Here is a 25,814-nt window from a genome sequence, read left to right as displayed (position 1 = left end):
GTTTCCTGCGCTGTTGCTTTTGGCCGGACAAAGCAGAATTTTCCATGTGTGTTGTGTTTATGGCTCCTATTATTAAGGGACGGGAGGGGATGGGGCGGCACGTGATCCACATTGTCTTCTCTGATGGGTATCTGCAGAGCTGCTGGCCGATCAATGTGTGAGCCATGGTCTGTATCTGATTTTTATTGGGTTTATATTATTGATCGTCTGTATATAGCAACAGCGCCTACTTACAAGCAAGCTGAACAGAAGCTTTACAAAAACTATTGGTCTGCAAGTTTTGGAACGTTTGTCGTCACCCATCACTCGGACAGTGCTGGCTCCTAACTACAGGTCAGGCAGGTTTTGCGGCAGACTCTCTGCTCCGGCTTTCACTTTTTGCATTACTATAAGTGAATGCGATCTCTCCTGTTTATGTTCTGTCAGTAAATCTTCTGCATAGCCACTAGGGATCGACCGATATTGATTTTTTTAGGGCCGATAACGATAATCTGTGAACTTTGAGGCCGATAGCCGATAACTTTATACTGATATTCCGGGCGCTTTAAATCAATGAACTGCAGTGGCTTTGCGGGGACAGAGGCCCCTGCCTGTCCTGAGTCCTACCACCGCCGCTATACCCCCCTGCCTATCCTCTGGCCAGAGACAGCCGCCGACCGCTTCTCTCCCCCTGCCGTTCCTTAGTCCAACCACCGCTTCTGCCCCATTGCCTCCCCCATCCCCGGTTTTAGAATTACTTGTTCCCGGGGTCCACGCTACTTCTGGCTCCGGCGGCGTCCTGAGCTGTCACTGCGCACTGACGGTGACATCGCGTTGAGGACGGCGCTCATCATTGCGCACAGCAACAGCGCAGGACGCTGCAGGAGCCAGAAGTAGCACGGACCCCGGGAACAGGTAATTATAAAACCGGGGATAGGGGAGGCAATGGGGCAGCGGCGGAGGCGGTAGTCTCTGGCCGCGGTGCGGGTGGCGTGGCATTATCGGCAAGGTAATTGCTGATACTGATGTCCAAAATCGTGAATATTGGCCGATATCGGCCTAACCGATAATCGGTCGATCCCTAATAGCCACTGCTACTCTTGGCTGAGAAGTCTAGACAATGCTCTGTGAGCTAAACAGCCTGGACTCCAGACTGATACATTGTACATAGCTAGTCCTGCTCTCAGGTGAGAAGTGGAGACAATTGTATCCAGTCTAGACAATGCTCTGTGAGCTAAACAGCCTGGACCCCAGACTGATACATTGTACATAGCTAGTCCTGCTCTCAACTGAGAAGTGAAGACAATTGTATCCAGTCTAGACAATGCTCAGTGAGCTAAACAATGCTCTGTGAGCTCAGAGCATTTGTCTAGACTGGATACTATTCTAACTGCTTTTTCGGTTAAGAGTAGGACTAGTAATACACAGGTTTACTGTCTCTGGGTATAGATAGGAGTGTTCTGAATCACTGATAACAAACATATCGTTAAAATGGGGAGAAAATTAAACCCTAACTGTAGTAGATGTTAGAACTTAAAGGGGTACTCCGCCCCTAGGCATCTTATCCCCTACCCAAAGGATATGGGATAAGATGTCTGATCGCGGGGGTCCCACCATTAGGCACTCCTGTGATCTCCCTGCTGCACCCTGCATTCGTTTAGAGCGTCAGGTGCAGCGCCGGAGGCTCGTGACGTCACGGCCAAGCCCCCTCAATGCAAGTCTATAGGAGGGGGTGTGACATCCGTCACGCCCCCTCCCATAGACTTGCATTGAGGGGGTTTGGCCATGATGTCACAAACGGGGCATGACACTGACATACGCTCCGTGCACCGGATGTCTGGGGTGCCGCAGCTGAGATCGCGGGAGTCCCGTTGCATAGGGGATAAGATGTCTTAGGGCTGGAGTACCCCTTTTAAGTTTTATCCATATGTAGACAGGTGACACTGGTTCCCTGCATCAGTGGTTTTAAACCTGTTACAAAGGGATTATCCAGATTAGTGGGGGTCTGACTCCTGACTTCCCCGCCTATCAGCAGTTTGAAGGGGTTGTGGTGCTGAGCCCTGCAGTCTCTTCAGTGTTTACCGCCACTCGTTCCTTGCACCGTCCCCATAAAGAGTAAAGCTTTGCTGTTCATGAGCACCACAACCTCTTCAAACAGCTGATAGGCGGGGGTGCTTAGAGTCAGACACAACCGAAATATATTGATATCTATCCTGAGGATATCCTCATTTTTGGTTGGATTACTCCTTTATTTACTGAATGTATGCAAGTATGGCTGGTAGGGGTGTGAATGGCAAAGAATTTGGTGATACGATTCGAATGGCGATACCAGTGCGGCGATTCGATATATCCCGATATATCGCAATACCATCTAGGTGACGATACATCACGATATATCCCGATACATCGCCCACCTAGGAGCATTCATAGATCCCAGTAGTCCAACGCGCACTTTTCTCATTTTATCCCGTCCGGACTGCAAAATAAAAGAAAACACACTTTCTCTTACCTGCCAACGAGCCCCCGGAGCTCCGGTACACTCCGGTGCAGGTGTTCGGTCCCCGGGCTGTATTCTTCCCTCCTCTTAGCACTTCACACGGAGCTTCAGCCTATCACCAGCCGAGGCGGGACATCGCTGCGGCCGGTGATAGGCTGAAGCTCCGTGTGACGTGCCGGGCTAACAGGAAGTAAGAAGAATACAGCCCGGGGACCGAACACCTGTACCGGAGTGTACCGGAGCTCCGGGGGCTCGTTGGCAGGTAAGAGAAAGTGTGTTTTCTTTTATATTGCAGCCCGGACGGGATAAAACGAGAAAAGTGCGCACCGGAGTACTCCTTTAATAGCCAGCCGCGGCGATCGCTGCATGCTGGCTATTAGCGGCGGCCCCCGGCTACTGAGAACAGCCGGGGGCTGCAGAGTATGGAGCGGGCACGAGTCCGGAACCCGCTCCATACACAATGCAGAGCACCACATGCTGGATACTAGCGGCGGTGATGCATCAGCGGCCCCCGGCTACTGAAATCAGCCGGGGGTCACAGAGTACGGAGCGGGCACGAGTCGGAGCCCGCTCCGTACACCCAGAGCGCCGCCGCGTCAGATCCGGCCTGCCCGGCTCCACAAATGTGGAACTTGTATCTCCTGATGCCCGGGACATGCTGTTCCTGGCGTCAGGAGATACAAATTTCACATCCCTAAAAGAATCGATTCAAAAATATTTTGAATCGATTCAGTATCGCCAAATGAAAAAATCGTGATAATCGCGCAAATCGATTTTTTTTTTCTTACATCCCTAATGGCTGGTAAACATGGTTGTTACACAACATTTAAATGGGTGCTCCGCCCCTAGACATCTTATCCTAAGGATAGGGGCACCCCCCCCACACCTGGTGTTCATTTAGAATGCTTGGAGCAGGCGGAAGGGGTCGCAACATCACGCCACACCCCCTCAATGCAAGTCTATGGGAGGGGTCGTGACGGATGTCACGCCCCCTCCCATAGACTTGCATTGAGGGGGCGTGACGTCACGACCCCCCCTGACGCCCGCTCCAAATGTTCAGAAAAATATGTTCAAAATACTGTGGCAGCAGAGTAACCCTTTAACTCCCACTCCTGTGACTGCCTTTATGTTAACCCTTTGTGGTTCCATTTACCAGATTGTCCTGCCCAGATCAGTACTGTATGATTCACCTGACGTGTGGCATTATGGGTTACCGACCTATAGACCTTTCTGACTTGTGATTTTACTGTTTTTTAGGCCCGACAGCTGAAACGTTGAAGTGAGAAGTGTAACCGGATCCTGGCAACAATATGTCCATCACCAGCACCCCCACCAGCAATGACGCTTGTCTGAGCATCGTCCACAGCCTCATGTGTCACCGCCAGGGGGGCGAGAGTGAGACTTTTGCTAAGAGAGCCATCGAGAGTTTAGTAAAGAAGCTGAAGGAGAAGAAGGATGAATTAGATTCACTGATCACTGCGATTACTACAAATGGCGCACATCCCAGCAAATGTGTCACCATCCAGAGAACACTAGACGGCCGGCTTCAGGTAAATATCCTTTCTCTAGGTAAAAAATAAAAGGTATCTTGGATGTGCCCTGCCTGTACCAGCCGTTTGCTATAGGTGAAAACTAGAGATGAGCGAACTTACAGTAAATTCGATTCGTCACGAACTTCTCGGCTCGGCAGTTGATGACTTATCCTGCATGAATTAGTTCAGCTTTCAGGTGCTCCGGTGGACTGGAAAAGGTGGATACAGTCCTTGTCTGAGTACTTGTCTTGCTTCGTATCTGTGATATAGGGGTTTGATTGGCCCCCTAAGATCGCAGGAAACTGGTCTGTTGTCATGGCTGCCCGAGGCCTGCCGAATGACTCGGACTCCCATGCCATAGACCAGTGTTTCCCAACCAGTGTGCCTCCAGCTGTTGTAAAACTACAACTCCCAGCAAGCCCGGACAGCCGTTGGCTGTCCGGGCATGCTGGAAGTTGTATTTTTGCAACAGCTGGAGGCACACTGGTTGGGAAACACTGCCATAGGCTGTACTGTGGAAACACAGAAAAATCAATTAATTGAATTGAAAAACATATTTGGCATTACTGCTGGTGGCAATGTCTGAGCTATTAAAATCTAATGTAAACTACACAACACATTATGGCTAGAGATGAGCGAACTTAAAGTAAATTCGAATCGTCACGAACTTCTCGGCTCGGCAGTTGATGACTTTTCCTGCGTAAATTAGTTCAGCTTTCAGGTGCTCCTAGGAATGTATCCACCTTTTCCAGCCCACCGGAGCACCTGAAGGCTGAATTAATTTACGCAGGAAAAGTCATCAACTGCCGAGCCGAGAAGTTCGTGACGAATCGAATTTACTGTACGTTCGCTCATCTCTAATTATGGCACAAGAAATGAGCCTCCACACAACTTCATAAACAGAAAAGTAAAACAACATTTTTTACTGTAGTAAGACATGGCAAAACTATACAACTACTATTGTTATAATGGCACCAAGCAATGTTTTTCTTTCAAGCTGTATTTTCTGGTTAAAGGGGAATGAATGAATATATATATATATATATATATATATATATATATATATATATATATATATATATATATATATATATGCAGATAAGGTCAGGCTGCTCACCACTCTCGCGTTTGCTGCACTATCTCGTGCTACGGACACCGGTACCGCTCCCGGCTTAGTAGAAATCACACAGAAAAGAAAACGTCCGGCACTCGGGAAGATGCAGGTAAAACTTGTCAATGGCTTTATTCACACGCTTAGGCAGGACACAATCTGACGCGTTTCGCACACTCAGGTGCTTAGTCGTAGATAGACATACACTCAATAATGCGGGTTAAAATACACATGAGTTTGGTCACATGACCACATGAATCTTAATTAAAAACAGTTGGTTACAAAACCTGGCATTGGGAATCATGATCACATTTGATCGTTCGGAGAGAGTTCACACAAGGATGCAGGCAATGCGGCTTTGTTTCAAATTTTGAGTAACATTTAAATTTCAATCTCGAATGGTCTAAAAACTAGTTTATCAATACTACCGATATTCATATTAATTTGGAGGTACATATTTACCGAAATAAACAATTTGAACTATACCTGCACATCAAGATCCCAAATATTTATATATAGATCAATAACCGCATAATGTGCATCTCACCGTGTCCCCCTATAACATCCCCCTATAATTTGCGACAATTCAGAATTTATTATATGTGCACAAGAAACGAAGAGTGCATATTGGACCGGGAACTAAACATACGTGATTAATAATAAATTGTATACATCAACTATATTCTCTTATTCAATTTATGCACACGTTAACATTAAATCCAATCTTTTGTTTAACCCTTGCGGGAATCTTGTTCCCAAGAGGAACATCCAATGTGCCTCTCTATTGTATAGTTTCTTTCTAAGATCGCCTCCCCTAGGTCCTAAGGTGACTTTTTGTACCCCCAATACTCGTAAATGGGTGGTGTCCCCTGAATGGGACTCCCTAAAGTGACGTGATAGCATAGACATGCTTGTCAAACTACTTTTAGCATCCGTAATATGTTTCCTAAACCTCACTTTTAATGAATTACCCGAGCATCCTACATATTGCAAATTACAAGCAATACATGTTGCTACATATATAATGGATTTAGTGTTACAATTGATATACTGGTGTATATTGTATGTCCTATTTGTTGTGCAAGACGTTACGGTATTTGAATTTACCATGTGTGTACATGTGATGCATCTAGTATGACCACATTTGCGATTACCTATATTCCTCAACCAGTCCCGGTCCTTTACACTTTCCTTTTGACTGGTAAATAGACTGGGTGAGACTCTGGTTCCAATAGTGGGGCCTCTCCTGGACACAATAGAAATACCCTCTGATAATAAGTCTCTTAATATTGGATCTGTTTCTAATACCGGAATATATCTATTTATTATTTTCTTAATCTGTCCAAATTGAGTACTGTATGAAGTCACGAAAAATGGTGGTCTATCTTTACTCGGATTTATATTTTCATTTTTGATTGTGTTTTTAGCTAATTTGCCTCCAACCTTATATGAGTCCCTTCTATTTTGATGCCTACTGGAATAGGATACTAGTTCCTCACGCCCCCGTCCCTCTATTCTTATTTCTGCTTTTTTTAGTATTTTTTCGCTATAACCCCTCTGCTCCAATCTAGTATGAAGTTCCTCTGCTGCAATTTTAAATTGTTTCTCACTAGAGCAGTTACGTTTTATTCTACATAATTCGCCATAGGGAATATTATCCAGGACATGTCGTGGATGGCAGGAGGAGGCCAATAAAATAGAGTTAGAGGCTGTATCTTTTCTATAGGGGCGAATTTCTATACCATCACTCCCACTACTCAGCGAAATGTCCAAAAAATTAATTGTATTTTTATCGAAATGTGAGGTGAACCCCAAATTTAAGTTGTTGTTCCCAATATACTTAACAAATTCCGAAAATAGTGTCTCCGTACCCCTCCAAATTATCAATAAATCGTCTATGTAACGACTGATCCAGTGTATATTATCATAATATGGGTTTTTATCACTGAAAATAAAGAGCTGCTCCCAATGAAACATGTAGATATTTGCAAAAGACGGGGAATATTTGGCACCCATTGATGCTCCCCTGGTCTGCAGGTAGAAACCACCATCAAACACAAAGTAGTTGTGTTTAAGCAAAAACTCCGTGGCGATGGTGATAAATTCCTGCAGACCAGGGGAGTATGTGCTGAATTTTTCCATATGGACGGACAGGGCCTCTAGGCCCTTAGACCAGGGAATGCATGGATATAAGCCTATAACATCACAGGTTGCCCATGACAACTGCTCATCCCACGCAATTTTTTCTAAGATATTGATCACATGCTTAGTATCCTGTGTGAACGTGGGGGTGATTTTAGTCAGGGGTTGGAGATGGTGATCCACCCACTCCCCAAGGCGCTCCCCCAGCGACCCAATGCCAGCAACTATTGGTCGAAGGGGAGGTGGGAATATACCTTTGTGCACCTTGGGGAGTGAGTGGAACACTGGGGTAACTGGATTCTCTACAAATAGATATTCTTCCAGTTTTTTGTTGATTGCCCCCAGGGCTACACCCTCTTCCAATATTTTCTTAAGTTCCATTTGGTACGTTTTTAGTAGGGTCATTTTTTAATTTACAGTAAGTTGATGTGTCTGATAACATATCCTCATTGAGTTGTTTATATAACCCTGAATCCAGAACAATAATATTTCCACCTTTATCGGCATTACGTATTACGATAGATTTATTCTCAGATAATTCCTTCAATGCTATACGTTCATTTTTATTTAGATTATCATAAACATTATCACGAGACACCTGTTCATTAAGTTTCACTAGGTCCCGCTCGACCAACTCCTGGAATCTATCCAGCGCCTCCGAACGGGAGGCAACAGGATAGAAACCAGGGTTGGCCGAGCGGTAGTTATTATTCCGACTATCATCAACAACTGCATTTTCTTTCTGCAAGCAGGTAAGCTGTAATAATACATTTTGATCCTTGAAATTAGTAACATTAACATTAATTTCATCACCATCGCTCGCTACTGATCCTTCCACAACTATACATGAAGGTTCCCCCTCCTCATGACTCATAACCCCCTTGTGAAAATGTCTTTTGAGAGTGAGTCCTCTTGCCAATTTATTAACATCTAGTATGGTATTAAAGTTCAAACTTACTTGTCGGCACAAAATTCAGTCCTTTACCAAGTACAGTAATCTGGTCAGCAGATAAGATGCATGCAGATAAGTTCATTACCGGATTTATCTCGGAACCAGTAGCGAGCGCAGGGGGTATCTTCTTTCTTCTATGTTTGCGTCCAGCTCTCCTTGCTTTTGACCCTTTAGGCTGTCGGTCTGGCCCAGACGGTTTTTTGGAACAGCTCCAAGTTCTTTAGATGGTGCGGCAATCGATGTTAATTTCTTTTTCTGTTGTTGTACTGATGAGTATTGTGCACCTGTATTTTCCTCTTGGGAACTTTCAGGGTCTGAAAAGCTCCGAACGATCAAATGTGATCATGATTCCCAATGCCAGGTTTTGTAACCAACTGTTTTTAATTAAGATTCATGTGGTCATGTGACCAAACTCATGTGTATTTTAACCCGCATTATTGAGTGTATGTCTATCTAGGACTAAGCACCTGAGTGTGCGAAACGCGTCAGATTGTGTCCTGCCTAAGCGTGTGAATAAAGCCATTGACAAGTTTTACCTGCATCTTCCCGAGTGCCGGACGTTTTCATATATATATATATATATATATATATATATATATATATATATATATATATATATATATATATATAAATTATTTTTATTTTTTCAATTAAAAAAGTTAAACAGACTTGTAAATTACTTCTGTTAAAAAATCTTACTCCTTCCAGTACTTATTAGCTGCTATATACAATGGAGAAAGTTCTTTTCTTTTTGGATCTTTTTTTTTTAATTTTTTTTTCTGTCCATAGTGCTCTCTGCTGACAGCCCTGTCTGTATCAGGAATTGTCCAGAACAGGAGCAAATCCCTATAGAAAACATATGCTGCTCTGGACAGTTCCTGATACAGACAGAGGTGTCAGCAGAGAGCGCTGTGGACTGGAAAAAAATAATCCAAAAACAAAACAACTTTCTCTGTAATATACAGCTGCTAAGAAGTACTGGAAGGATAAAGATTTTTTAATAGAAGTCATTAAAAAATCTGCTTAACTTTCTGGCACCTGTTGATTAAAACTTTTTTGCCACCGGAGTACCCCTTTAAGCAGTTGCTCAGTTATGCAATTCCCAGAATGCATTGCTCTTCCTCAGGTCTTCGTCACAGACTTCCCACCCTGCCAACTCTCTTTTCATAGGACCCCTGGCAGTCTCCTGCCTATGGCTGTTGAAGAACATTTCATAGCAGACTGTTACAATCAGCGAGGTTGCAGCACCTGTTGTTATCTTTCCCTGTCTGCTCCTCTGCCTGTGACGCTGATCAGCTGTAGACACACCTAATTCTCCCTATATGTCCCAAGATGCTTCTATAGTGTTTTTATAAATTTTTTCTCTGCCTGATGTCAGAGTATCCTTTGAAGGGGTCAATAACCAGAGTAGACCTAAATGACTAAACACTTAACGATTTAGCATTTTATTACATGTACTATTCTTTAAAGCAGTCCTTTTTAAATTTTTAATTTTATCTTTCTACCTAACTGGCTTTATTTTTAATAGGACCCCCTAGTCTTGGGCGGTATGACCAAAAATGCATAGCACAGTATTTTTGTAAGTTATGGCGGTTCCACGGTATTTAACTGATTCCCACCTCCTCCCCTGGCCGCTGCGCTTTAAATGGTTACGTTGCCGCCCGCTGCGCTTTAAATGGTTACATTGCCGCCCGCTGCGCCTTAAATGGTTACGTTGCCGCCCGCTGCGCCTTAAATGGTTACGTTGCCGCCCGCTGCGCCTTAAATGGTTACGTTGCCGCCCGCTGCGCCTTAAATGGTTACGTTGCCGCCCGCTGCGCCTTAAATGGTTACGTTGCCGCCCGCTGCGCCTTAAATGGTTACGTTGCCGCCCGCTGCGCCTTAAATGGTTACGTTGCCGCCCGCTGCGCCTTAAATGGTTACGTTGCCGCCCGCTGCGCCTTAAATGGTTACGTTGCCGCCCGCTGCGCCTTAAATGGTTACGTTGCCGCCCGCTGCGCCTTAAATGGTTACGTTGCCGCCCGCTGCGCCTTAAATGGTTACGTTGCCGCCCGCTGCGCCTTAAATGGTTACGTTGCCGTCCGCTGCGCCTTAAATGGTTACGTTGCCGCCCGCTGCGCCTTAAATGGTTACGTTGCCGCCCGCTGCGCCTTAAATGGTTACGTTGCCGCCCGCTGCGCCTTAAATGGTTACGTTGCCGCCCGCTGCGCCTTAAATGGTTACGTTGCCGCCCGCTGCGCCTTAAATGGTTACGTTGCCGCCCGCTGCGCCTTAAATGGTTACGTTGCCGCCCGCTGCGCCTTAAATGGTTACGTTGCCGCCCGCTGCGCCTTAAATGGTTACGTTGCCGCCCGCTGCGCCTTAAATGGTTACGTTGCCGCCCGCTGCGCCTTAAATGGTTACGTTGCCGCCCGCTGCGCCTTAAATGGTTACGTTGCCGCCCGCTGCGCCTTAAATGGTTACGTTGCCGCCCGCTGCGCCTTAAATGGTTACGTTGCCGCCCGCTGCGCCTTAAATGGTTACGTTGCCGCCCGCTGCGCCTTAAATGGTTACGTTGCCGCCCGCTGCGCCTTAAATGGTTACGTTGCCGCCCGCTGCGCCTTAAATGGTTACGTTGCCGCCCGCTGCGCCTTAAATGGTTACGTTGCCGCCCGCTGCGCCTTAAATGGTTACGTTGCCGCCCGCTGCGCCTTAAATGGTTACGTTGCCGCCCGCTGCGCCTTAAATGGTTACGTTGCCGCCCGCTGCGCCTTAAATGGTTACGTTGCCGCCCGCTGCGCCTTAAATGGTTACGGTGCCGCCCGCTGCGCTTTAAATGGTTACGGTGCCGCCCCCTGCGCTTTAAATGGTTACGGTGCCGCCCCCTGCGCTTTAAATGGTTACGGTGCCGCCCCCTGCGCTTTAAATGAATGAGATGCCGGTGTGAGGTTGCAAAATTCCACCTCATACCGGCCTGCGGCGCTGGAAATGTTTACGTTGCGAGCCGGAAGCAGTCACCTCCTCCTGCCAGTGCTAAAAGCCAGGCTTTTAGCGCTTGCAGGGGGAGGTGACCGCTTGCCGCGGCTCGCATCTCATTCGCTTAAAGCGCAGGCGGCTGGCAACTTAACCATCTAAAGCGCCGGCAACTTAACCATTTATATCATTCATTCATTTGAGGGGGGAGTGGCCTGACACATCCTATTTGGGCCTTACAGGGGTACTCCGGCGCTAAGACATCTTATCCCCTATCCAAAGGATAGGGGATAAGATGCCTGATCGTGGGGGTCCTGCCGCTGCGGACCCCGGTGATCTTGCACGCAGCACCCCGTTACAAACAGTCCCCAGTGCATGTTCGCTCTGGGTCTGATTACTGGGGATCACTGGGCCCGAGCATTGTGACGTCACGGCCCCGCCCCCGTGTGACGTCACGCTCCGCCCTGAAGCTTGCATTGAAGGAAATACCGTTATATACAGTGGAACCGCCGAAAGTTGCAAAAACACTGATACACACATTTGGTCATACCACCCAGCACTACTCTCCACCATTGGGAGACAGTGGGTGATTATGAAAGTATCAGTCCGGGTTGGATCCCAGCAATATTACAAGAACAGAGAGCGGCAGCGCACGTGTTTTAATCACTGTCCCGTTCAGTACAATGCATGTTTATCTGTCCCATAGCAAGTAAGTGGAGTGCTGTCCGAAAAATCAATAAATGGCCTTAAAGGGGTACTCTGCTTCTAAACATCTTATCCCCTATCCAGAGAAGAGGGGAGAAGATGTCTGATCGTTGGGGTCCAGCTGCCGGGACCCCCGCAATTTCCAGTGTGGAGCCAAAGTCATCCTGTGCACAGAGCGAACTTCGCTTCTTGCCATATGATGGTTTGACGACTGTTTTAGCCAGCGGTCTTCAAACTGTGGCCCTCCAGATGTTACAAAACTGCAACTCCCAGCATGCCCGGACAGCCAACGGCTGTCCGGGCATGCTGGGAATTGTAGTTTTGTAACATCTGGAGGGCCACAGTTTGAAGACCACTGGTTTTAGCTGTCAGACATGAATGGAGGGGCTGTGGCATGACTTAACAAACATTGGAGCTTGGTCCTGAGATAGCGTCCGGAACGCCGCCCCCCCCCCCCCAATGATCCTTTGGATGGGGGATAAGATGTCTAGGGACGGAGTACCCCTTTAAGGCTATTTAGTTTCCTTTCATTATGTCTTATGATGGAGGTGAAGCTGTAGAGTTCCCGCAGCTTGTGCTCATTATTCATTGGTTACAAACGGTCTTCAGGCCTGTGACGTCCGCTTTTTTAGTAGATCTGCTGACAAATGAATGTTCCGGGCTGTGGTTATTGATATCTTATATTATACACTGTTTTCTATAGCAGTAGATATGGGAGCATTTCCTAGAATACAAATTTTTTTTTTAACCCCTTAAGGACTCAGCGTTTTTGCATTTTCATTTTTTCCTCATCACCTTCTAAAAATCATAACGCTTTCAATTTTGCACATAAAATTCCCTATGATGGCTTATTTTTTGCGCCACCAGTTCTACTTTGCAGTGACATCAGTCATTTTAACAAAAAATCCACGGCAAAACGGCAAAAAAATTCATTGTGCGACAAAATTGAAGAAAAAATACAATTTTGTAAGTTTTGGGGGCTTCCGTTTCTAAGCAGTATATTTTTCAGTAAAAAATAACACCTTATTATTTTGTAGGTCCATACGGTTAAAATGATACCTTACTTATATCGGTTTGATTTTGTCGCACTTCTGAAAAAAATCATAACTACATGCAGGAAAATTTATATGTTAAAAATTCTCATCTTCTGACCCCTATAACTTTTTTATTTTTCTGCGTATGAAGCGGAATGAGGGCTCATTTTTTTGCGCCGTGATGTGAAGTTTTTATCGGTACCATTTTTGTATTGATCGGACTTTTTGATCGCTTTTTAATATATTTTTTCATGATATAAAAAGTGACCAAAAATACGCTATTTTGGACTTAGGAATATTTTTGTGCATACGCCATTGACCGTATGGTTTTATTAACGATATATTTTTATAGTTTGGACATTTCCGCACGCGGCGATACCGCATATGTTTATTTTTATATTTTTTACACTTTTTTTTTTTTATGGGAAAAGGGAGGGGGGGTGATTCAAACTTTTATTAGGGAAGGGGTTAAATGACCTTAGAACTTTTTTTTTTGCAGTGTTATAGCTCCCATAGCGATGGTCCCGATCAGCCCGACTGAGCTGCTGGGAAGCTTTTACTTTCATTTTAGACTCGCCGATCAACTTTGATCGGTGCTGCACGCTATTAGCCCAGGGTCCTGGCTATGACGCAGGGTCACGGCGGGACCCTGCCTTATATACCAGGACCGGGCACAGGGCGTACAGGTACGCCCTGCGTCCTTAAGAGTTTAAACACTGTAATAAGTGAAAACATGTCCTCCTTCCTGGAACAGGGCTTCACTTGTTGGACCGTGGTTATTGCAGTATTCACTTGAATGACAAAGTCCGTGGACAGATCATTTCTTCACTGAGCGTATTGTTTCTGTACATGTCTTGTGTGTGTTTATTGTCTATTATGTAATGTTCAGCATTAGAAGGAATTCACTGTACATGTCATCAGAAGATCACCAGATATCGCTGTGTTGTAGTACTGTCAGTCCCTTAGCGAATTCATTAACTGCAGATCTCTAGGTGACTTCTGATTTCTCTGTTGTCTTACAGGTTGCTGGCAGGAAAGGTTTCCCTCACGTCATCTATGCCCGTCTCTGGAGGTGGCCGGATCTTCACAAGAACGAACTGAAACATGTGAAATATTGTCAGTATGCGTTTGATCTGAAGTGCGACAGTGTGTGTGTCAACCCTTATCACTATGAGCGGGTTGTTTCCCCTGGAATAGGTAAGAGGCCATTGTGTTCTGTTCCATCAGGGCAGTCTTTCCCAACCAGGGTGCCTCCGGCTGTTGCAAAACTACAACTCACAGCATGCCCAGACAGCCGAAGGCTGTCTGGGCATGCTGGGAGTTGAAGTTTTGCAAAAGCTGGAGGCACACTGGTTGGGAAAGACTGCTCTGAGCTCTGGTCCAACCCCCTGAGTGATGTCATGACCTCTGACCAGCCTCTACAGCTACATCAACATCGACCTTTCATATTCACATATATCTTTTATGGGACATTTAGGGAAAAATTTGGCGTGTTTACAGCATGCTGCCTTGTGCAAAGCAACAGGCAGAGAAGCAGACAGGGAATGAATGCAGCAGGTACTACAGATTTACTGACTGCAGTGTAATGGTGTGCTGGGTACTGAAATATTCTGGGAGAGGTAGGAGGCAAGGAAAGAGGATTGTGATCAAAAAGCTTAGAGAAAGCAATGCATTTTGGTAATTGTAATACTGAGCAACTGCTCAATCAGGAAGTAGTGTCAAGGGCTGTCCAGGCATGCTGGGACTTATAGTTTTGCAACATCTGGAGGCACCCTGGTTGGGAAACGCTGTCCTACATTATTACAAGCAGGCAGTACTGTCTGTGCCTACATCAATAAAAATGTGTTCCACATAGGTTGACCACCACATGAAACTAATGGTTTCTCTGATGTCATTATAGCTGTTCTTATATAATGATACCTACCTTTCTTGGTGTTTTTATTCTTATTTAACCTCTTAAGCACCATGGATGTGTATACACGTCCAATGGCCGTAAACCGGGTATGAGGCGGGCTCCTGACTTGAGCCCGCGTCATACCGGCCGGCCCCTAGCTGATTCCTGTAGCTGGGGGCTGGCGTTAATAGAGGACATGCGGGGGGGGGGGCGCTATTAACCCTTTAGATTGCCGCTGTCAAAGTTGACAGCGGCATCTAAAGGTGCCTGTATTCAGTCCCTGGTGGTCCAGTGGGGTGGATCGTCCCCCCGCAGTGCGATCTCGGGGAGGTGATTCACTGCTGAGGTAGCCTGAGGGCTTACCTCCCTACCGTGTCTGCTCCAGCTCTCTGAATGATACAGCCTGGCAGGACCAGGCTTTATCATTCGAGCGCAGAGCACACAGATGAATGGGATTGTATGTAATCACATTGATCTGTATGAGGAATCTAATGATTCCTCCTAAAAGTCCCCTAAGGGGATTAAAAGTGTGGGGGGAAAAAAAATGTTTAAAAACACACATTAACCCCTTCCTTATTAAAAGTTTAAATCACCCCCTTTTCCCAAATTCCATATAAAAATATATAAACATAATAAAAATAAACATATACATATATTATATCGCCGCGTGAGTTAATGTCCAAACTATAAAAATGTATCGTAAATTAAACCGCATAGTCAATGGCGTACGCGCAAAAAATTCCAAAGTCCAAAATTGTATATTTTTGGTCACTTTTTTCATACCATAAAAGAAGGAATAAAATGCGATCAAAAAGTCTGATCAAAACAAAAATGGTACCGATTAAAACTTCAGATCACGGCGCAAAAACTGAGTCCCCATGCCACCCTGTACGTGGAAAAATAAAATTATAGGGGTCAGAAGATGACAATTTTAAATGTATAAATTTTCCTGCATATAGTTATGATTTTTTCCAAAAGTACAACGAAATCAAACCGATATAAGTAGGGTATCATTTTAATCGTATGAACCTACAGAATAAAGATAAGGTGTCATATTTACGGCGTAGAAACAGAAGCCCCCAAAATTTACAAAATTGTGTTTTTTCTTCAGTTTTGTCGCACAATTATAATTTTTTTTCCATTTCGCCGTCGATTTTTGGGTAAAATGACTGATGTCATTACAAAGTAGAATTGGTGGCGCAAAAAATAAGCCCTCATAAGGATTTTTAGGTGCAAAATTGAAAGGGGTATGATTTTTAAAAGGTAAGGAGGAAAAAACGAAAGTGCAAAAAGCAGAAAAACGCTTGGTCCTTAAGGGGTTAAAAATATAAATATTCTTCCAAAGACAACTCTGCTCAAGTACATTTAGGGGTTATGTTAACTTGAATGTACAACCTCTGCTAAAAGAATAAGTGAAAGAAAAACGTTACCCCTGACTTCCACAAGAGGGCGTTGCATTACACACGTGTGTTTCACTAAATGGAAAGTTTTAGTTTTTTTTGTCTTGTAGTATTTTTGTATTTTAGATTATTTGCCTCTGCTTAAATCTTTTTTTTTTTTTTTTTTTTTTTTTTTATGAACACTTAATATGTCTTGAACAAAAAGCACTGGATCCTGAATAGAAAACTGGTGGGCTTTCCTGGTTCTTATTTACTGTATAATGCTATGCTTTTTCTTTTTCAGACTTGTCGGGGCTAACCATTCAAAGTACAGGTAAGTCATTTTCCTATAAAATGAGTCGTTTTAGCTGCCACTGGGAACAGAATTGACCTTGATCATATTGTGCTGCCACTTGGCATCCTCATCTCTTTTCTGTGCAGGTTGTTGATGGAGACGGTCACTGTCGGTCAGTGATAAATACCTTTATATTCACACACATATATTTGTGTGTGTGTGTGTGTATATATATGTAAACCATTGTATGTAGAGACTATAACTCTATATGGAAACCTGGTAATTGTTTCTGAAGCCCCAAATTGTCATCCAAAAATAGTAAAAAGTGAGGATTAAAGAAAAATAAGTAGATAACTAATACAGATAAAGCAAATCCTTACATATAAAAGTAAGAAAGATCTGCTGGGAGCTGTAAATGACTGTCTATTTCAGTGTTTCCCAAAGAGGGTGCCTCCAGCTGTTGCAAAACTACAACTCCCAGCATGCCCGGACAGCCGAAGGCTGTCCGGGCATGCTGGGAGTTGTAGTTTTGCAACAGCTGGAGGCACCCTCTTTGGGAAACACTGGTCTATGTAGAGGAAAGGCGCTTCTTCAGGGTCCTGTACAGAACACGCAATGTCCTAAAAAAAAATAAATATATATATATATATATATATATATATATAAAATATAATATAATATAATATAATATAAAAAACATGGAGTCGACCTTACTTGGTGTCCAAAGGAGCAACTAACTCTGGCACAGGTAAAGAGTACAGAACATGTACTACCTCTCTGTACTGTAGGGGGCACTGCCAGACACCAGTCAGTGCATACGCTTCAGTAATACAGGGGTTTTACCAGTGAAATATCCATTTTGATTGGTCGGTTCTTCCAGCCATTGGCATGTTTTGCAGATTCCATAGCATTGTATGTGGAGTCTGGTTTCAAGTTACAATGGTCCAGAAAAGACCATTGTATGTTGAAACTATTGTATGTTGAGGCCATTGTAAGTTGGGGGATCACTGTATGTTCATGATATACGGACTTCAGAACAATTTCTTTATAAAAAAAATAAAAATGGATGTTTATTATATTCTTATTGGAAAATGGCGGACATTAGGACATTACATAAATATAGCGTAGTAAAAGTTGACAGTCCTTATTGTTAGTCATCTGTTTAGAGAGATTAACTTTTTTTTTTTTTAACTTTATCTACTTTTTAAACCATAATTGAATACAGTAGACCCATTAAAGGGATACTCTGTTGTTAGACATCTTATCCCTTATCCAAAAGGGACCCCACTCAATCCCCCTGCAGCAGCCCGGTGCCTCAGCAGCCTGGAGCGACATTTTCTCTGAGGCTGATGACGGGTGGTGCAGGGGACGGTGCATTGTGACGTCACAGCCTGTCCCCTCGTGATGTCATGCATCGCCCCCTCAATACAAGTCTATGGGAGGGGGCGTGATGCCCCTTCCATAGGGTTGTATTGAGGGGGGAGAACGTGACGTCACGATGCCCCATCCCCTGCACCACCAGTCATCAGCCTCAGAGAAAACTCTGCAACGGGCTGCTGCAGGGGGGGATCGTGGGGGTCCCCAGCGGCGGGCCCCTCGCGATCAGACATCTTATCCCCTATCCTTTGGATAGGGGATAAGATGTCTGACAGCCGAGTACCGCTTTAAGAAAACATGCATAGATTCAGGCAGAGTCAAGTCACGAAGACCTAAGACTAGGAGAGTCAGCAGATGCACTAAGGAGCAACCAAGGAATCCATACCTTGTTGAATTTCTTCGGGCATTTACGACTAGTATACAACGCATGATACAAAGCATTTACTTATTAACCAGACAGATCCATCGGGACAACGGAGGGAGAGAGACATCCTTCTAAGTCATCACACATCCTTTTGAGCACTAAAAAGGAGGAAGCGAATCAACAAACGCCTATAAGGGCCTGAATAAACAGCAGCAATGAGTCCCAGAATACAGACCTGAGGAGTAAGGAGAAAGAGAAATAGAAAGATTAACTTTATCCAGGAAAATCCTTTTTTTTATTTTTTTTATTTTTAATGTCAACTGGCTCCAGAAAGTTAAACAGATTTGTAAATGACTTCTATTAAAAAATCTTAATCCTTTTAGTACTTATGAGCTGCTGAAGTAGAGTTGTTGTTTTCTGTCTAAGTGCTCTCTGATGACACTTGTCTCGGGAACAGTCCAGAGTAAAAGCAAATCTCCATAGCAAACCTCATCTACTCTATGCAGTTCCCAAGACAAGCAGAGATGTCAGCAGAGAGCACTGTTGTCAGACAGAAAAGAACAACTCAACTTCAGCAGTTTATAATTATTGGAAGGATTAAGATTTTTTAATAGAAGTAATTTACAAATCTTTTTAACTTTCTGGAGCCAGTTGAGAGAGAGAGAGAGAGAGAGAGAGAGATATATATATATATAGATAGATAGATAGATAGATAGATATAGATCGATATAGATATATATATATATATATAGAATATATAATATATAATATATAATATATAATATATATATATTTAATATATTTCCTGGAATGCCCCTTTAATCCCTTCTTGACCCAGCATTTTTTTTTTTTTTCTGGCTCATGTTTTTTTCCTCCTTACCTTCTAAGATCCCTAACTTTATTTTTCGACTGACAGTTGTAAAAGGGCTTATTTTCTGTGTGACAAGTTGTACTATGTATTACGAAGCCAGAAAATTATATGTAGGGCAAAATTGGAAAAAAAATTATAAAATTGAACAATTTTGTAGGGCAATCATTTTTTCGATTGTGGTTGTATCCTTTTCGGATTCAATACACTTGTGTGCTTATATGGTTTACTCTGTAACCAATATTCACGACCACCCTGTTGTGTACAGAAATAGTGGTGTTCTATGTCAGTAGGAACTAAACCAAAAAAAGGAGGGGGAAAAAAACCTAATTGGACATAATGTCACATCAAACTCCAAAAATGGGCTGGGCAAAATTATTGGCACCCTTTCAAAATTGTGGAAAAATAAGATTGTTTCAGGCATGTGATGCTCCTTTAAACTCACCTGGGGTAAGTTACGTGTGGGCAATATAAAATTACACCTGAAAGCAGATAAAAAGGAGAGAAGTTCACTTAGTCTTTGTATTGTGTGTCTGTGTGTTCCACACTAAGCATGGACAACAAGAAGAGAAGAGAACGGTCTGAGGACTTGAGAACCGAAATTGTGGAAAAATATCAACATTCTCAGGTTACAAGTCCATCTCCAGAGATCTAGATTTGCCTTTTGTCACAGTGCGCAACATTATCAAGAAGTTTGCAACCCATGGCACTGCAGCTAATCTCCCTGGGCGTGGACGGAAGAGAAAAATTGATAAAAGGTGTCAACACAGGATAGTCTGGATGGTGGATAAGCAGCCCCAAACAAGTTCCAAAGATATTCAAGCTGTCCTGCAGGCTCAGGGGCATCAGTGTCAGCGCGAACTATCCGTCAACATTTAAGTGAAATGAAACGCTATGGCAGGAGACCCAGGAGGACCCCACTGCTGACACAGAGACATAAAAAAGCAAGACTACATTTTGCCAAAATGAACTTGTTACCAAAATCCTTCTGGGAAAACGTCTTGTGGACAGATGAGACAAAGAGAGAGCTTTTTGGTAAAGCGCATGATTCTACTTTTTACCGAAAAAGTATTGAGGCCTACAAAGAAAAGAACACAGCACCTACAGTGAAATATGGTGGAGGTTCAATGATGATTTGGGGTTGTTTTGCTGCCTCTGGCACTGGGTACTTTGAATGTGTACAAGGAATCATGAAATCTGAGGATTACCAATGGATTTTGGGTCGCACTGTACAGCCCAGTATCAGAAAGCTGGGTTTGCATCAGAGATCTTGGGTCTTCCAGCAGAACAATGACCTCCAAACATATGTCAAAAAGCCCCCAGAAATGGATGGCAACAAAGTGCTGGAGAGTTCTGAAGTGGCCAGCAATGAGTCCAGATCTAAATCCCATTGAACACCTGTGGGGAGATCTTAAAATTGCTGTTGGGAAAAGGGGCCTTCCAATAAGAGAGACCTGGAGCAGTTTACAAAGGAAGAGTGGTCCAACATTCCGGCTGAGAGGTGTAAGAAGCTTATTGATTGTTATAGGAAGTGACTGATTTCTAGTTATATTTTCCAAAGGGCGTGCAACCAAATATTAAGGGTGCCAATAATTTTGTCCAGCCCATTTTTGGAGTTTGGGGTGACATTATGTGACATTGGTGTGACTGCAATCCTTTTCTGTGAGAAATACTTAATTTTCTTGAAAAATTTCAGGGTTGCCAACATTTACGGCCATGACTGTATTTATATAAAAATAGCAGAGTAGCGGCACAACCAAAAACAGAAAAGCAAGGCGGTGCAGGTGGCCAATCAAACCCAGTCACAGGTCCCTGCTAGAAAAAGGCTGCACAGGCAGACGAAATATTCCATCTGTATTTTACCATGGAATAAAGCTACCCACTTGTTGTTTCACCACATTTTGAGTGCTGCAGCCATTCTGTTTTTGTGTGTGTGTATTCGTGTGTGTATTCGTGTGTGTGTGTGTGTATATGTATGTGTATATATAATAAATATAATAAATATATATATTAGGGATCGACCGATTATCGGTATGGCCGATATTATTGGCCGATAATTAAGATTTTGGGCATTATCGGTATTGGCAATTACCTTGCCGATAATGCCCCGCGCACCGCGACCGCCAACCCCCCCCGGCCACACCGCAACCGACCCACCGCACCGCGTTGCACCCCCCACGGTGATGCTGGGCAGTATACCGGTATGGATTTTTGCCCATACCGCTATACCGGTCGGGCCCCTCACCCACCCTCCGAGTCAATAAAAAAACAAAAAAAAAAAACTTAGCCGTAATGGGGGTGGTCCGAGCCATCCATCGTTCCTGTAGTGTCCGGGGGCGTTCCGGGTGAAGGGTGAACCGGTCCGGGCTGTCCTTCTTCTTCGGCGGTCATCTTCTCCACTCCGGGCAGGCTCCAGCTGCATAGACGTCGCTACGCCGTGACGTCAGGTGCGTCGCTGCGCACGGGCGTCACTGCGCAGCGGCGTCTATGCAGCGTACTAGGCCGGAGCCTGCCCGGAGTGGAGAAGATGACCCCCGGAGAAGGACAGCCCGGACCGGTTCACCCTCTACCCGGAATGCCGCTGGACACTACAGGAAGGATGGATGGCCCGGACCACCCTGACAGGTAGGGGGAGAGAAGCGGGTGGCGGCGGCGGCCTATGGCACCACAAAAGCCACTGCAGTGCATTGATTTAAAGCGCCCGCTTTAAATCAATGACCTGCAGCCGTGTCGAGGGGGGATAAATAGCCGATAACTTATACCGGAATGTCTGTATAAGTTATCGGCTATCTGCCCTAACCTCCACCGATTATCGGTATCAGCCCTAAAAAAAACACTATCGGTCGATCCCTAAAATAAATAAATATATAAAAAAAAAAATTCAACATTAACACTGACTCATACATGGTATATATTGTATATCAGTTAAGCCTTATACACTTAAATCTTTCATATTGGTATTGTGTTTTGAAAAATATCATCATATTTCATCATGTTCACATGGAGAGTAGTTTGTGTAGGGCTATGAGATCACCTGCTGCAGGAAGATGCCATCTTTTCTAGCGATCCTTACAGCACTTGTCATTCATCTTTCTTCAGGAGTAATTGTGTAACACAAAAGAGAAAAGCAAAGAATACAAGGACCATATAGAGTTGATTCATCTCTTACTGTGTTATTCCCTCTCTGGTAGTATTGTAACTCATTGTCTGCCGGTCTTGCTTTGTGTCACAGCTCCGTCTGGCTTATTGGTGAAGGACGAGTATGGCCATGACTATGTGGAAGGACAGCAGAGCATTTCCTCTTCTGATGGGCATTCAATACAAACCATCCAGCACCCACCAAGTAACAGGTCATCTAGCGAGAGCTACAGCAACTCCTCACTGCTGGCATCTAGCGAGCCCAGCACCCCCAACGCCTCCACCTTCTCTAGCATCCCCGTCCCTTCAACAAGTAAGTGTCAAGGATTCTCACTGTATAACAATACTTACCGAATATCTCCTGACTTGTACAACCAGCTTGCCTTGGGTCCTGAATGTCAAAGTGTCAATTTATATACCAACACTTTCACAATTGTGCTATACTAGGAAAGTTTGAGGTCTATTTTACATGGCCCAGAACTCATTCCTTAAAGCTAAATTCTCCTACTTGAACAACAAAAATTAAATAGGAAACAAAAAAACAACCTAATGAACATTTTATTTCAGACAATTTTTTTATTAAAGGTTTATTCTAGGAAAAAAATTTTTTTTTTAATCAACTGGCTCCAGAAAGTGAAACAGATTTGTAAATTACTTCTATTAAAAAATCTTAATCCTGACATGATTGTCTCGAGAACTGCTCAGAGTAGAAGAGGTTTGCTATTAGGATTTGCTTCTACTCTGGAAAGTTCCCAAGACATGTGTCATCAGAGAGCACTTAGACAGAAAAGAACAACTCAACTTCAGCAGCTCATAAGTACTGAAAGGATTAAGATTTTTTTAATAGAAGTAGTTTACAAATCTAACTTTCTGGAGCCAGTTGATACATAAAAAATTTTTGTTTTTTCCTAGATAACCCCTTTAACCCCTTCCCGACCCATGACATACATGTACATCATGACCGGGAAGGTTTTCCCGACCTATGATGTGCCTATGATGTACCTATGATGTACATATACGTCATGCAGAGGCTTCCCGACGTGCCCGATAAAATGGTGACTATCACTGATAGTCAACCATCTTGCCTCGGGACCTAGGGGGTTAGTCAAATCTGACTAGCTGATGGCAGCGTTTCGTAGAGAAAAATCCTGAGCAGCGCAGTGTGTATTGCTGTGCTAGGAGACCCCAGTGTCCCTTACCCATCCCGAGCTGCCGACGCTGTGCCCGTCATGCTTTAGTTTCACTTTCACTTTTTATTTATTTATTTTTTGTGAAGGAGCTGTTTCGTTGTACAACAGCTCCCTCTAGTGTCCTAAACCTGTTACTGCATGTTTATGTGTATGTGTGTGTATATATACATGCGCACAAACATACGTGTGTGTGTGTGTGTGTATATATATTTATTGTTCCCCCAAAAAATTGGATTTTGAACTTTTGTAGAAAATTTAAAAAAAATGCTCATAATATAAGCCTTCTAATGTCGTAAAAAAGTTTAAAGAATGTTTAAAAAATGATGCCAGCATAAAGTAGACATGTTCTGGATGTGAATTAATAAGTACATTTATTTGGCATGACTATGTCTCTTACAAGTAGAGTTTCAGACAGAGAAATGAGAATTTATCTATCTGCTCCATTGGGGGACACAGACCTTGGGTATATGCTGCTGTCTCTAGGAGGCTTGACACTATGGTAACCAAAAAGTCAGCTCCTCCCAGCAGGATATACCCGCCTCCAGGCCACTGAGCTAATCAGTTTTAGCTTAGTGTCTTAAGGAGGTAGTCACTGGTCTGGAGTTCTCCAGACCAGGTCTCATATTTTTTATTTTTTGGTTTAGGGAATGTGTTAGTGCTTTATTCCTTTTTCTTTCTTTTTTTAGTCAGGAACTCAGGAACTGTGGTTCACTGTTTCCCCATTGCGAGAGGTGGCAGGCATCCTGAATGTACTGTTAACCCCCTCTCGCAAACGGTCAGCGCTTGGGGTTGTACCTCATGGGTCCCCCTACCTCCCTGTTCGCCTCGCTATGAGCTTGGCTTGCTGCAGGTGACAATGCTGACTGAAGACTACATTCTGAAGACTTCTTAGGTGAGTATTTTTTTTCTCCTTAGGTCTTGCAACAGCTGGAGACCCCTTTTTTGGACCACTATTCTTCCTGAACCTGGGGCTGGCCATTTTATAGTTTTATCTTTCCCTGCAGGGGGAATGTTTTTTTATTATATGGGGGAGCAGTGTGTTCACAGTAGAGGGGCACTTTATCTGGGCAGTCTGTGTGGAAATGTATGCGCCGGAGGTTTCTTCACTGCGGACATGCGCGCCGTTTTACTTTGTTACTTCGCCCGCCCCGTCCCCTGGGCGCATAGGCGTTCACTACAGGCGGCGTGTGCACTCGTGGTTCGGAGCGGGCGCCATTATTAAGTTAATCTGTATTTCTTCGGTGGCCTGGCGGACGTTAGCTCCTCCCACCAAACAGCAGAAGTGCTTCAGGAGCGCAAACTGAGCCACCAATCAGCACTGTGCGCGTGTTTGGGACCATGCAAGGGCCAATTTCAAAGCCCTTGCATCTGACCCGGCCCCTTCCTTCTATTGGCCGGCTTCTCTCTCTCCTCACAGCCCCGGTGCGGAGTTCTCCTCACAGCAGCTGCCTAGGGACACAGACTTGGGTGCGACTGTTCATTTTTTGCTATGTCCGTGCCCAGAACTGTCCCTCCCTCAAAACAGATATCTGGAATATTAGTTACTCATTACGCTTTTACAAACTGCTCTGCAAGAATGCCTGGTTCTGCTGAACCCACTTGTTCTGCCTGCTCTACTGCTCTCCCAGACCCCCCTGCCATTTCTAACCCAGGTGCTCTTTCAGACCCGGTGGGTTCGGCCGCCCCCTCCAGCCTGAGTTTCCTCCCTCTCTGTCTATATCCGACTTGGCACAGGTCTCCCGTTCAGTGGTGACTGCCTTGGAGAGGTCTACCCTTCACCGGCCCTCTAGAAGGTCCCGTTCCCCTTCTCCCTATGCTTCACACAAGCGTACTAGGGGTGTCTCCTCTGACTCATCCCTTGAGTCTTCTGGTAGGCACGGGCATTCCACTCTCAGGTCTCGCCCAGCTGCTTCTTCAGGCCACACGCGTCACTCTTCCAGAGGACGTTCCCTTGGTCACCGCTCTGACTCCCCTGAGCCACGTACCCGGTCGGAGTCTCCCTCTTCTAGGGCTGCCTCCACTCATTCGCACTCTCCTGGAGAACTGGCGGACGAGCTTTCCGATTCGGCATCTGACTCTGGACCGTTCGGACTCGGTGGACATGGTGAACTCATTGGTTATGGCCATAAGAGACACCTTTAACCTAGAGGACCCAGGAACTTCGAACGTAGCTCCAGAAGTATCCTTTCATCGTGCCCGTCCGACCCCCAAAGTGTTCAGCTCTCATGCTGAATTTGATGCCTTTCTTGAATCTGCCTGGAAGCACCCTGAGAAGTTGTTTCAGGGACTGAAGAAAGTTCAAGCGCGATATCCTTTTGCCAAGGACCTCGTCTCTAAGTTGTCTTCCTCTCCGGCAGTGAATCCTCTGGTTTCCTGCCTCTCTAAAGCTACTACTCTGCCGCTGG

The 25,814-nt window shown here is 44.6% G+C and overlaps 1 protein-coding gene across 3 annotated transcripts in view; it reads left to right on the top strand.

The window, feature by feature from the left end:
* Positions 1-25,814, top strand: part of SMAD4 (SMAD family member 4) — a 47,586-nt gene that overhangs the window by 6,915 nt on the left and 14,857 nt on the right. For all 3 annotated transcript variants that reach the window (XM_056545133.1, XM_056545125.1, XM_056545118.1), the window contains exons 2-5: positions 3,734-4,026; positions 13,927-14,101; positions 16,482-16,511; positions 22,314-22,532. In XM_056545133.1, coding sequence (XP_056401108.1) covers positions 3,787-4,026; positions 13,927-14,101; positions 16,482-16,511; positions 22,314-22,532 — 664 coding nt within the window. In that variant the 5' untranslated portion in view covers positions 3,734-3,786. The remainder of the gene's footprint in view (positions 1-3,733; positions 4,027-13,926; positions 14,102-16,481; positions 16,512-22,313; positions 22,533-25,814) is intronic.

The sequence above is a fragment of the Hyla sarda genome, chromosome 1 (genome assembly GCF_029499605.1).
Source record: "Hyla sarda isolate aHylSar1 chromosome 1, aHylSar1.hap1, whole genome shotgun sequence".
Lineage (NCBI taxonomy): Eukaryota > Metazoa > Chordata > Amphibia > Anura > Hylidae > Hyla > Hyla sarda.
This window is presented reverse-complemented; position numbering and strand designations above follow the sequence as displayed.